This window comes from Panthera uncia (assembly GCF_023721935.1).
Source record: "Panthera uncia isolate 11264 chromosome B2 unlocalized genomic scaffold, Puncia_PCG_1.0 HiC_scaffold_25, whole genome shotgun sequence".
In the NCBI taxonomy this organism is placed as follows: Eukaryota; Metazoa; Chordata; class Mammalia; order Carnivora; family Felidae; genus Panthera; species Panthera uncia.
The window spans coordinates 18,982,543-18,997,261 of NW_026057581.1; the positions used below are offsets into that span (position 1 = coordinate 18,982,543).

The 14,719-nt window shown below is 44.7% G+C and overlaps 1 protein-coding gene across 1 annotated transcript; it reads right to left on the reverse strand.

The window, feature by feature from the left end:
• Positions 1-821: 821 nt before the first annotated feature.
• Positions 822-4,833, reverse strand: LOC125939585 (uncharacterized; the record flags this gene model as incomplete). The annotated part of the gene is given in 1 exon segment (XM_049655067.1): positions 822-4,833. A coding segment is annotated over 1 exon segment (3,471 nt), but the record flags the coding sequence as incomplete, so codon positions are not given.
• Between the last annotated feature and the right edge of the window lie 9,886 nt (positions 4,834-14,719).

Sequence of the window (14,719 nt, forward strand, 5' to 3'; positions counted from 1 at the left end):
AAATAATAAAAGGCATCCAAACTGGCAAGAAAGAAGGATAACTTTTCACTATTTGCAGACAACATGATATTCTCTATATAAAGACACCACAAAAAATTTTTAGAACTAATACACGAATTCAGCAAAGTCACAGGATACAAAATCAACATACAGAAATCTGTTGCATTTTTATACACCAATAATGAAGCAGCAGAAAGAGAATCAAGGAATCAACCCCATTTACAGTTACATCAATAACTATAAGATAACGAGGAACAAACCGAACCAAAAAGGTGAAAGACTTGTATCTGAAAACTATAAAACACTGATGAAACAAATTGAAGATGACACAAGCCATGGAAACACATTCCATGATCGTGGACTGGAAGAACAAGTGTTGTTAAAAATGTCTGTATTACCCAAGACGATCTACACATTTAATGTAATCTCTATCAAAATGGATGTTTGTTTTCAAAATCTAAATATTGTCACATATTGATTTGATATTGATCTCAGAGCTAGAGATTTTATTTTTTTAATGGTTATTTATTTTTCAGAGAGAGAGAGGATGAGCAAGGGAAGGGCAGAGAGAGGAGGGACAGAAGATCCGAAGCAAGGTCCACATTCTCAGCAGCCAGCCAATATGGAGGTCGAACTCACAAACCATAAGACCATTGTTATGACCAGAATTCGTGATCCCCAAAGACCACTAGGGAGCGGAGTCCGATGCAAAAACAAAAGAGCCTTTATTCGAGCTAGCTCGAGCTCAATCCCCTACCTGCACCGACGAAGCGGTGAGATACCAGGGAGAGAGAGCGAGTTTCAAAAGCACAAAGGTTTTATAGGGGTCTAGGGGCAGTTGGTGAGGTAATGGCTGTGGCCTCAGTCAATTGGCTGGGGAAGGGTCGTGGCCTCGGCCGATTGGCTGGGGAAGGGTCGGAGTCCTGTTACGCAGGTCGCTAGGCGTGTTTTGATCAGGAAGTTTGAACGGGTGAGCGGGAGGTTACTCAAGGGGAGGAGGCGCGGTCTAAGGTTTCTGCAATTTTCCCGGAAAAGGGGTCATGTCAGGGACATAGTCACTCAAGGTGGAGGACACAGAACAAGATGGAGTCGGCCGGCGTAGGCCTGCCCTTTCATTCCCCCCTTGTCATGTAGCTTAGGGACCCAATCAAGGGACCAGCTGCATTTATGGTGACAAGGGGAACAGAGTTTGGAGGTTTACGCAAAGTTCTGGGAAGCAAGTGTCCCTGGGGTGGTTCTGGGAGGTCTGATTAAGTATTGTCCCCGAGCTGGTGTCTATGATCTGCCAGGTGATGTTTTGGGGGGCGTGGGGACTCCCGGCAGCATGAGCAATGACAAGCAGAGTTAACAGAGTTACCAATATTAGGTGGGTCGAATGCGCTGTAGCTTGAGCTTGAGCGGGTTGTGTTGGTCCCGACTGATGGCCCATCGCTTGACGAAGTCCTTCCGGATCGAGGAGGGGTCCGCTGGCCGAACGTGGGTGTGATGGACCCAGGTCACGATGCCGTCTACTTTGAGAGCAGTGGGGGTTGTCAGCACTACAATGTAGGGTCCCTTCCAGCGCAGCTCGAGGGTCTCTCGGAGGTGCCTCTTGACGTAGACCCAGTCTCCCGGCCTATACTGATGAGGTGTCGGGGTCAGGCCAGCCTCTTAGATGGCACGGAGACGCGGCCAAATGTCCTCGTGCGCCCTCTGGAGCCCTCTCAAGGAAAGAAAAAGTTCTTGATCTTTAAACTCAGCAATAAGTTCAGCTCGAAGGCTGGGAATAACAGGGGGTGGCCTGCCAAACATGATCTCATAGGGAGTAAAACCCAGAGTGTAAGGAGTGTTTCTAACCCGGTAAAGGGCATACGGTAGGAGAGTCACCCAGTCCCCGCCAGTCTCCATGGTTAATTTGGTAAGGGTCTCTTTTAGGGTTCTATTCATTCTTTCTACCTGTCCTGAGCTCTGGGGCCTATAAGCACAATGTAATTTCCAGTTTGCCCCCACCGCCTTGGCTACTGCCTGTGTTACCTGCGAGATAAAAGCTGGTCCATTGTCTGATCCTACCATGGCAGGAAAACCATACCTGGGTAAGATGCCTTCTAGTAGCCTCTTAGCCACCCTCTGAGCCGTTTCATGCTTGGTTGGGTATGCCCAACCAGAGAAGGTGTCTGTAAATACTAAAAGATATTTATAACCATACTTTCCTGGTGTGACTTCAGTGAAGTCGACTTCCCAGTGGGCTCCCGGTCTGGTGCCTCTGAGCCTGGTTCCTTTTTTATTTGATGTGGCTCTCGCGTTGGTGAGTTGGCAGGTCTTGCAGGCAGATACAACTTGCTCTATTTTGGTGTCCTGTTGGTGAATCTTGATTCCGGCATGTCGGATTAAGTCTTTTAATTTTCGGCCCCCCATGTGAGTAGACCGATGCATGTGCTCTAATATTGAGACTCCTAGCCAGTCTGGCAGCACGAGCTCCTTGTTAGGTGTATACCACCATCCCTTTATCTCCTGGGCCATGGGGAGTTTCTTGATCCGCTGTAACTCCTCCTGGGAGTATTTGGGCTGGTCTGGTAAAACTGGGTCTCCCGGGTCCGGTAGTTGTATGGTCATGGTGGGGACTGGAGTAAGGGCTACTGCCTTGGCTGCCTGGTCAGCCTTTCGATTACCTCTAGCTACTGGGTTATCAGCTTTTTGGTGCCCTTGGCAGTGGATAATGGCTAGCTTGGCAGGAAACCATAAGGCCGTAAGCGGGTTAAGTATCTCCTGCTTATTTTTTATAGTCCGTCCTTCTGCCGTCAGTAACCCCCTCTCCTGATGAATTGCCCCATGAATATGAGCTGTGGCAAATGCACAACGGCTGTCTGTGTAGATGTTAAGCCGTTTTCCAGCTCCCAGCATCAGCGCCTTGGTGAGGGCTATGAGCTCTGCTCGCTGGGCTGACGTTCCGGAGGGTAGAGCCTCCGCCCATACGGTGTCCGTTTCGGTGATCACCGCTGCACCCGCATACCTGTGTCCGTCTCGCACAAAGCTGCTGCCATCAGTGAACCAAGTAGCCTCGGCATCGGGGAGGGGCCGGTCGGTCAGGTCCGTCCGGAATCCATGTACTTCTTCCAGGATTCCTGCACAGTCATGTAGTGGAGCACCTAGGTCAGGGTCGGGCAGCAGGGTTGCAGGATTGAGGGCTGCACTGGGGTGGAACCGCACTCGTGGAGGGTTGAGTAGGAGGCTCTGGTAATGAGTCATACGTGTATTGCTCATCCATCTATCCGGAGGCTGTTTCAGGACCCCTTCAATGGCGTGTGGGGTCGTGATCCAGATCTCCTGTCCTAGGGTCAGTTTGTCTGCATCCTTGACTAGGAGTGCTGTCGCCGCAATAATTCTTAGGCATGGCGGCCAGCCGGCAGCCACTGGGTCTAGTTTCTTAGACAGGTAAGCCACTGGGCGGTTCCAGGGGCCTAAGGCTTGAGTTAGAACCCCTTTTGCTATTCCCTTATGTTCGTCTACAAAGAGGTGGAAGGGCTTCGTAATGTCTGGTAGGCCCAGGGCTGGGGCACTTAGGAGGGCCTTTTTTAACTGATTAAAGGCAGTTTCTTCTTTTTCAGCCCATTTAAATGTTTTCCCCTCTTTGGTAGCTTCATATAGGGGCCTGGCGATCTCAGCAAAACCTGGAACCCAGAGGCGGCAGTAACTGGCTGATCCTAGGAATTCCCTCACTTCTCTTCGGGAGGTGGGAGTAGGGATCTTTAGGACAGTTTCTTTTCTGGCATCTGATAACTGCCGCTGTCCACCCTCCAGGATATATCCCAGGTAACTTACCCTCTCCCTGCATATCTGAGCCTTCTTCGCAGATGCCCAGTACCCTAAGGCCCCCAGGGTAGCCAGCAGGTCCTGGGTCCCTCGCTCACAGTCTTTGGCCGTGTCGGCAGCAATCAGGATGTCATCTACGTACTGTAGAAGGGTGAGGCCAGGGTGTTCCCTTCTGTACTCACCCAGGTCCTCGTGTAGTGCCTTGTCGAAGATGGTGGGTGAATTTTTGAATCCCTGAGGTAGCCGTGTCCAGGTGAGTTGCCCACTGTAGCCCCCCTCCAGATCATGCCACTCGAAGGCGAACAAGGGTTGGCTCTAGGGTGCCAGCAGCAGACTGAGGAAGGCATCCTTTAAATCTAGTACAGTATACCAGACCCTGTAGGGCGCCAAGGAGCTCAAGAGAGTATATGGGTTGGGAACAGTTGGGTGTATGTCCGCTACCCTCTTGTTTACTTCCCGGAGGTCTTGTACCGGTCGGTAGTCATTTGTGTGAGGCTTTTTGACCGGCAGTAGGGGGGTGTTCCAGGGAGACTGGCAAGGAACTAGTACCCCTAGGCTTTGTAGTCTCCGGATGTGTGGCTGGATCCCCTTCAAGGCCTCCTGAGACATGGGCTATTGTTTGATCCTTACCAGACTCTCTCCTGGCTTGAGCTCTACCAGGACTGGGGTCCTGTGAGCGGCTAGTCCCATTCCCCCCCCCCCCGTCTCTGCCCAAACCGAGGGGAATTCTTGTAGCCATCTGTCTATATTATCCTCTCTCGGGAGCGCCTCCTGGTGGAGGCAGTATTCATCCTCCAGTTTCATGGTCAGGACCTGGATGGGGTGGCCCTTGCCATCAGTGACCTGAGGCCCCCTTTGTCTGAAAGTTATCTGAGCTCCAATCTTGGTCAGTAAGTCCTGTCCTAACAGCAGGTAGGGGCATTCTGGTATTACCATAAAGGAGTGGGATACCCGGCCCATTCCCAAATCTACTGTTCTTCAGGTAGTCCATGAATACTGGCTCATACCAGTTGCCCCTTGTATCCAGGACTTCTTGCTGGCTAGTTTTCCTTGTGGGGTGCAGAGGACCGAATGTTGTGCTCCGGTGTCAACAAGGAAGTCAACAGGGGTCCCCTCCATTTTAAGAGTTACCCTGGGTTCGGGGAGAGGGTCCGAACCCCGACTCCCCTAATCACTTAGTTCATCTAGCTCTAGGACTTTTACTCGATCAGTCTTTCTTCCCTTCCCGCCGGCCCTTTTTGGACAATCTCGGGCCCAATGCCCTATCTCCTTGCAGTATGCTCACTGATCCTTCTGCAGCCTCTGCTTCCCCCCCTTGGTGGTTCCTTTACCTTTTCTTGCGTCGTCTGCCAGCTGCTGGAGATGGCGGTCTCGTTCCTCGGGGAAGTCAGCAGTGGTAGCTAGTAGTATTCTGGCCAGGTCTCGAGTCTGCTTACTACTGCTGGCAGCAGCCATGGCGCGAGCCTGCTTGTCTTCAGGAGGCTCCCGGTTATTGTATACCTTTTCGGCTACCACCAGTAAGTCCTGCAGACTTTTTTCTCCTAGTCTATCTATTTTCTGTAATTTTCTCCTAATGTCTATGGCCGATTGGTTTACAAAGGCCATGATAACAGCTGCCTTGCTTTCCGGAGCCTCTGGATCCATGGGGGTATAGGTACGGAATGCCTCCATGATCCGTTCTAAAAAGGCAGCCGGAGATTCATCTTTTCCCTGTTGTACATTTCCTACCTTGGCCAAATTGGTTGGCTTTCTAGCAGCCATTTGGAGACCACCCATTAGAGTCTGGCGGTAGACCTGGAGCCTCTCCTTACCTTCTGCCATGTTGAAATCCCACTGGGACCGAGTTAAGGGGAAGGAGGCATCTATCTGAGCCTGGTTGGTGGTGGGATTCCTGTCTGCGCCCAGAACTAGTTTTTGGGCCCCATTGAGGATTCTTTCTCTTTATTCAGTCATGAAAAAGACCTGCAAAAGCTGCTGGCAATCATCCCATGTGGGCTGATGGGTAAAAAGAACAGAGTCTAATAAATCAATAAGCCCTGCCGGTTTCTCAGAAAACTTAAGATTCTGAGCTTTCCAATTGTAGAGGTCACTAGTGGCGAAAGGCCAATAGTGATGGGGCTGATTCCCCTCCGTGTCTGGGGGTCTGGTGGCTCGCAGGGGCAGAATAGTGGAGTCGGCGGCGGAGGCGGATTGCTCCCTCTGAGCCCTTTGTCTGGTAAAGGGCGGGCTTCCCACTGGAGCGTTTCCACCTCCTGCTCTCAGAACAGCATCTGCCTCCCCCGGAGGGGGAGGATGGTGTTCTTCTGGCATCCTAGAGGGGTTATACAGGGGAGGAAAAATTAATTCTTCTTCAGTACCCCCCTATAGGACAGGGTAGAGGGGTGCTGAAGTCTGGGTAAGACTTTTCTTCTTCTTTGTCCCCTGCAAAGCAAGAATGGGTTTTGGCTCTTGAGGGAGCGGGGCTAGGAAGGGCTTAAGCCAAGAGGGTGGATCTTCTACAAGGTCCTGCCAAGTGATAATGTAAGGGAGCTGATCAAGATGGCCCGTCTTAGCCCGAGAGATGATACTCCTGACTCGGTGGATGGTAGGGAGGTCGAAGGTCCCCTCTGGTGGCCATCCGACATTGAAAGTTGGCCACTCGCTAGAACAAAAAAACTGCCACCGACCCTTTCAGACTTCCACACTGAGGTTGTTAGCTCTTCCCCTCATATCCTTAAAGTGATCAATCATAATACTTAGAGGAGTAGTCTGAGTCTGTCCCATAACGTCCGTCCAGTAAGTCCACAGAACAAAACAGAGAAACACAAAAACAGAAAAACAGAGGGCCCCTAGAAAGTCTTCCAACTCCATGGAAGCAAAACTGAAAGCTAGCTTAGACCTTTGAGGGGATTCCACGTCCCTCCAAAACCGATGAGGGGATTCCACGTCCCTCCAAAGACGACGGCCTCACGCCGACCAGTGGGAACGACCCGCCTTGTCTCAGACCTTTGAGGGGATTCCACGTCCCTCCAGAAGGGAGAATTGGAACGTCTTCCGAAACTCCCGGCCCGTGGTCCTCCTGTGCGTCCACTTAGACCTTGTCGGGCACTACCAGAATTCCAGAAATGAGCTCACACAGAAAAGACAGAACAAACAGACAGACACTAACCGTGGCCAGTCAGGCTCTCCGGGTCAGGGGTCCCTCGGGGGTCTTGGGGATCCCGGACGAGCCCCCAAATGTTATGCCCAGAATTCATCATCCCCAAAGACCACTAGGGAGCCGAGTCCGATGCAAAAGCAAAAGAGCCTTTATTCGAGCTAGCTCGAGCTCAATCCCCTACCTGCACCGACAAAGCGGTGAGATACCAAGGAGAGAGAGCGAGTTTCAAAAGCACAAAGGTTTTATAGGGGTCTAGGGGCAGTTGGTGAGGTAATGGCTATGGCCTCAGCCGATTGGCTGGGGAAGGGTCGGAGTCCTGTTATGCAGGTCGCTGGGCGTGTTTTGATCAGGAAGTTTGAACGGGTGAGCGGGAGGTTACTCAAGGGGAAAAGGTGCGGTCTGAGGTTTCTGCGATTTTCCCGGAAAAGGGGTCATGTCAGGGACATAGTCACTCAAGGTGGAGGACACAGAACAAGATGGAGTCGGCCAGCGTAGGCCCGCCCTTTCAATCATAACCTGAGCCAAAGTCCAACACTCAACTGATCTGAGCCACCCAGGCACCCCAGAGTTAGACATTTTAACTAAATGGTTCACTATATTTTCTAATGTCTTTTGTTTCTGGAAGTAATAAATACACTAGCTGTAGTTTTTATTCCTATATTTAATTAATCTTTTAAACGTTGTATAAAGGAAAACAATATTCTTTAGTTTAGGCTCTCAATGGGTGAATAATGCAGTAGATCCCTACACTAGAATATTATTCAGCAATAAAAAGAAATGAGCTATCAATCCATGAAAAGACATGGAGGAAACTTAAATTAAACATGTTATTCAGTGAAAGAAGCCAATCTGAAAAGGCCACATACTAGTATGATTCTAATTATGTGACATTCTGGAAAAAGCCAAAGTTTAGTGAGGGAGGTAAAGAGGAATGATTAAGTGGCACACAGGGAATTGTTCAGGCAATGACACTCTTCTGTATGATATTGTAATGGTGGATACATGACGTGTCGTTATACATGGGTCCCAAGTCCATGGACACCAAGAGCAAATCCTAATGCAAACTATGGACATTACTTAATGATAATGTATCAATATTGCCTCATCAACAGTAATAAATATATCACTCTATACAGGAGGTTAATAATAAGGGAAACTGTGGGAGAGGTATATAGGAACTCATTGTATGTATGCAAAAAATACAAAGAATATAATGTATAGCACACATATTATACACTATATATAATATATATCATATATCATATATCATATATCATATATTATATATTATATATTATAATAATATATAAATAATATAAATACTAAATATTATTATATAAAATATTATATAATTATTATATTATATATTATTATAATTATATATTCTATATATTGAATAACAAAAGATTGTAATAATTTAGTGTAAATTCTATGGCATTAAGTATTAAGGTATCTAAAGACAGAGAAGGGAACAGACAGAGACAATGAGGTATACAAAAGCAGACCCCAAATGTGAAAAATTGTACAACTTGGAGGAAAATTGATAAAAAGGACACAGTGTCAGCCGGTGAAACAAAACAAATGAAGATTTAGAAGGAGAGAGGCGCCTGGGTGGTTCAGTCAGTTGAGTATCTGACTTTGGTTCAGGTCATGATCTCACAGTTTGTGGGTTCAAGCCCTACATCAGATTCTGTGCTGACAGCTCAGAGCCTGGAGCCTGCTTCGGATTCTGTGTGTCCTTCTCTCTCTGCTCCGCCCCCCCCACCGCTTGCAATCTGTCTCTCAAAAATGAATAAACATTAAAAAACTTCGTGGGGGGGGGGCACCTGGGCAGCTCAGTTGGTTAAGCAACTGACTGTTGGTTGATTCTCAGGTCATGATCTCACAGTTTGTGAGTTTGAGCTCCATATCGGGCTCTGCACTGACAGCTCAGAGCCTGCTTGGGATTCTTTCTCTCTCCGTTTCTCTCTGCCCCTCCCCTGCGTGCTCTCTCTCTCTCTTTCTCAAAATAAATTTTAAAAAATTTTAATAAAATTTAAAAAATTTTAAAAAGGAGAAATACTATTAGGGGTGCACTCCTACTGATAGTAAACATTGTAAACATTCATGGAGGATGGTGAAGAAATTGGCTTTGACTGAGCTTGTGATTTATTGATGTATTCAACAAATATTTATTTGAGCACCACTGTGATAGGATGCTACAGAATTTCCAGATGTATTAGACATCAACTCTGCTCTCAAGAAGCTTGCTGCAAAGTGAGAATTACAGGATTTTATAACCTAAAACTAGATCAGGAAACTAGTCTGCCCTGTTTTCCTACTCACTGTATGGGCACTAAGATTGGCATATACAGCCAAGTGCTTTTAATGGGGAAAATTATGTCCACATGGACTGTCCCTTTCAGCACAGAAATGGTTCTGTTTGGGTCTGAAATGTTTCTTACATTTTTCTATCATTTTTAACACAAAGGACATCCCCGTCCTTTTTCTATTATACTTATCTGTTAGTATGTAAGAAATCTGTAACCACTACCTCTGCCCACAATTGTGAGCTGTTGTTGGCATTGTTGATCTGTCGGTATGGCTCCTTCTACAGGGACATGCGTGACCCAAAAGGAGCAGTCTTAGCCATGGAGCAGCCCCAAGGGCTTGGCACTCAGGAGCACTGCTCTGGAAGGCAGCATGTCAGGGCTGGGAACTCCCGTGTATAATACAGTGATCCCTTGTATAAAATCATCCCAGAAAAAGGCCATTCCAGTCCCTGTTGTGCATTGCATGAGACAACCCATTTCATTTTGGAATGAGAAATGATGCATTCTATCTCTTAGTTCTAGGACTGCCTTCCAGAGCCACATAAGCCTAATTCCTTTTTCTGTAACAGACTTTTAATGATCTGAGGACAATAACTGAGTGCCCATTTATTTCAATGAGTCTGCTTTATGTCACAGTTTCTACACCTTCGTCCACATCATAGTCCCTCTCTTCTTCATCAAAATTTTTGTTGAAGCCCTAAGTTTAAGCTTCTAAAATGCCCTCAGACGCTTGTCCCCTCCCTTCTTCCTCCCACAATCAGTTTGAAAAGAAAAGTTGGTGAGGGGCCTGGGTGGCTCAGTCAGTTAAGCATCCAACTTCAGCTCAGGTCGTGATCTCACAGTTCATGGGTTTGACCTCCGCGTCGGGCTCTGTGCTGACAGCTCAGAGCCTGGAGCCTGCGTCGGATTCTGTGTCTTTCTCTCTCTCTGCCCCTCCCCCACTCACACTCTGTCTCTCTCTCTAAAAAATAAACAGTAAAAAAATAATAAATAAATTAATAAAAGAACACTTGGTCATACGGAACATGTCATGATTAAGTACATGATGACTGGATAGACCTAAAATTACGGGTAATGTAAATATGCATGAATAAAACATAAGTGTAAGAACAACAGATATAAAAAAATAAATATACACAAATAGACAAAAAAAACCAAGTTATATGTTTTATATATCCTGTGCCCCCATTTTGGTTGCACCTAGGGAACCTCTAAGATATCACGGGTGAAAAAAGCCAGGTGCATAACATATATATGATACTACCATCTTAAGTTTCATAAAGGAAAAATTATGCATGTGTGTATACTTATTCTGTATAATATAGCTGGAAGCATATTAAGATACTGGTGGCCTTGGTTGCCTTAGGAGAGGGAACTAAGTGAACGAGACCCATGGCGTGTGATCAACTTTTCACTACATTATGCTTTTGCAACTTTTGAATTGTTAACTCTATGGATATATTATACAGACATAAATAACATTAAAACTTAAAGAAGGCAATAAGTAAAGAAATATTTAAATAAAGAATCCCAAAGCGGCGCCTGGGTGGCTCAGTTGGTTAAGCACCCAACTTCTGTTCAGACGCTTCTGCTTCATGATCTCACGATTCGGGAGTTCGAGCCCCACATCGGGATCTGTGCTGACAGCCTGGAGCCTGCTTCGGATTCTGTGTCTCCCTCTCTCTCTCTGCCCCTCCCCTGCTCATGTTCTGTCTCTCTTTCAAAAATAAATAAACATTAAAAAACATTTTAAGAATCCCATGAATGTCGGAATAAAACATGCCTGGGGCATTTTCTCTGACAAATAGTCTGAAGCCTTGCCTAGTAATGAACCACAAGGGCAAATGAAATAATCCCAGAGTTGAGTTCAATCCCCAAATTGCTGACTCTTTTCCAAGATTCCCTACATATACATGGAAACATAGGAGTAAAGTAATCCTTTTGCTTGATACTCAAAATCACATTTCTATATTAAATATCATTACCTTTACATTTTTGTGTCTTTGTATATTTCAATCACCCAGAATTACATTGTGCAGGTATGTCCTGGTTGGAGGTTTCAAGAAAATTTAAAACTGTGGCATTGCTGCCCATTTCAGCAATGTCAGTAACTAATGTGTTCAATAATCTAATGAGATTAACAATGAGATATACATGTTTAAAGGCATGGCAAAATAATCTTCAGATTGTACTGTCTCATAAACCAGCTATAAAATAATTTCTTCCATTGTTGAGGTTCAGAATGTGACTGAATGACTATAAAATATTCCAATTGCTCTTAGTAAGTCACAAACCAATGAATAATGCACTTCAGATGTCCATGGCCAACCCAGCCAATCCAGGAGTTTGTAATCTGAAATAATTCAATAATAGGTTTGGGAAGCATTCACTCAACTACATGTATTACAGACCAATCGTATAAAGAATCGTGCCAGCTACATATCAAGTTATACACGGAAGCATTAGGAGTCATTAAACATACTCCATCCAAACTTCCTCATATACAAATCTGTTAATTTAGCACATGTTCATTGAATGCCACTATAAGGCAAGCACTGTAATAGGCAGAGACGAAAAATACACGTTAAATAATACACGCTATGGTCACTGCCTTCTAAAAGCTCACAACTCAGTAAGGAATGGGGTGCGGGAGGAAGAGAGAGAGACAGAGAGAGAGAAAGAGAGAGAGAGAGAGACAAGCACAAAAACTGCAAAACACTATGATTTCTGCTCTACTAGAAACCAACAGATGTGATTCATAAGAATTGCAGTGGCCCAAGACAGGGAAATGTTCATCTACTTGGCAAAGAGAGGAAGGGTGAGAGATCTTTAGAGGATCTACTTCTCGCTGTTACAGAGCATGGGAATGGCAGAGCCTTCAATCAAATTCAAATCTCTGGAGGGGAGCCTGGGTGGCTCCGCTGGTTAAGCATCTGACTCGATTTCAGCTCAGGTCATGATCTCATGGTTTCATGAATTTGAGCCCCACGTCAGGCTCTGCCTGACAGTGCAGAGTCTGTTTGGAACCCTCCCTCTCTCCCTCTCTTTCTCTATCTCTCTCTCTTGAAATAAATAAATAAGTCACTTTTTAAAAAAATTATCCCTGTATTTCCAATAGTATTCATTTTCCACACTGTCCCTAACAGGATGACCAAAGATCACCAATACTTACAGCTGTAGCACACACACACAGGAGTGAGATTTAATGTAAGCCATGTTTTCAAGGTGAGTCTTGCTAACAATCACCTGCTTCACGGAATTAAAAAAGATCTTTTGAACAACTCAAACCTTTTACCAAAAGCGTTTATGACTTACACACGTGCATTGTGTGATATAATGCACATGCAGTTTCACATAGAAGTTAACAGATACGCATAGCTAGCATTAAGTGTTATTTCAAACCACAAGTCCAGTTCAGCTTATTTATAATCACTTTGGTGCTGAAAGCTTATTAACTAACCAGCTGTCAGGCAGTGTTGCTACAAAACTCTTATCCCAGCAGGACGTGTAGATTGGAAACAAGGACGAATCTTTTCATTATTGCTGTGTCTCTTATTTAATGGAATGTGTTTCAGAGGGATTATCTGGTTTAATGGAGCTAATTCAATATAAAACTGAGTTGGCTACTTGGAATGTCCAAATAGCCTGTTCTTATCAAATGTGTGCAAAGCAGTGAAAACCTCTGTTACGTTTGACAAGAGGTGAAGTATAATAATAACACTGTATTCATGTGTCGGAGGCATTAGTAATAATAATGGATGAGGGTCAGTGAATATTGTCACCCATGGTAATGAGAAGGTGAAGCTTGTACATGGCTGTTGGTCTTCTCAAAACTCCCATCAAGAATGGCCTTTAAAGACAAATACCATATGATTTCTCTTCTATGTGGAATTCGAGAAACAAAACAGATGACTATAGAGGAAGGAAAAAAAGAGAGAGTGAGGGAGGCAAATCGTAAGAGACTCTTAACTACAGAGAACAAACTGAGGGTTGATGGACGGAGGTGGGTGACTAGACGGGTGATGGGCATTAAGAGGGGCACTTGTTGGGATGAGCACTGGGTGTTGTATACAAGAGATAAATCACTAATTTCTACTCCCCAAACCAATGTTACCACATATCTTAACTAATTAGAATTTAAATAAAACCTTGCGGGGGGGGGGGGGGGGGAATGGCTTTTAAGAACATTGAAGTATTATTTGTTAAAGTGATGTCCGTGCATCTTCCCAGAATCAGGTATTCGTTACAGAGGTTCTATTCAGCAGTGTACCCTTGGAAATGGGCTTGTGTGTAATGTTTAAGCACATCATGGCGCTAACAAAGTTCATTTCATTCCCCAGTTCCTCAGCCTTTTACGCTGTCACACATGCGGATGAAACTTCTTCTGTCATCTCATGAGCCTGATTTTATTCCATCATCTTTAGGAAACTTAAGGCAAACATCAGAACAACAGTAAGGAAGAACACCACATTCTACATCACAGTGTGCTAAAGTACAATAAGCCAAAATGCAACAATTTTTCTCCAAGCTGTGTTGGTCCCCAGGCTTTTTTATTTGGTGGACCCAATAGACTATGGTCACAAGAAGCTGTTTAAGTAAATTTCTCTTTTCATATTCGTTCAATTGCAGATAATACTACAAGTCTAAATGAATGAAAGTTGGCCGTTTTATTTCTAAAAGAATTTATATTGCTAAGACCCAAATCACATTAAAATAATCATACACAGTGTAAGCAGACAAACAGAAATATACACATAGAATACATATGAAATGAAAATTTAGTTCATGAATAATTATTGTGATGAAATCAAACTCAAAGCCACTGAATCACACATAACTTAGTTGTGATGAAAATTAATTGCGGGAGCCTGAGTGTCTCAGTTGGTTAAGCATCCAACTTTGACTCAGGTCATGATCTTGAGGTTCGTGAGTTCAAGCCCCACATTGGTCTCTGTGCTGACAGCTCCAAGCCTGGAGCCTGCTTCAGATTCTGTGTCTCCCTCTCTCTCTGCCCCTCCCCCACTCACACTCTGTCTCACTCAAAAATAAACATTAAAAATTAAAAAAAAAAGAATAACAAGAAATCGTATGAATATCTTAAGCAGATACCTATGTAGACCATGATGTTTTCAATACAAAATGAAAATAAGGGGACTCAGTCATTATTAACACACGTGACATAAAAAAGGGACTAATATTTTTCTAAGGTTATAAATTTATCATTTTTTTGGACTGCTTTTCTGGTCATTGATTATGAAATTTCATTTAAGCTTTTAATCCAAAAGAAGTAATTATTTCTTTAAATCTTACGTACAATATCTTAATATACTAAGGAAAATAGTCATGTCACATACGTCTCCAGACTTCATTTAATTATATTTATTTAACTGTAGAAACTTCTTCTCCGGAGTACAGAGAAAATAAAAGTAAGTAAAAATGTATCTCTCTGTCATGAATTGGTCCAATTAATACTAGTCAT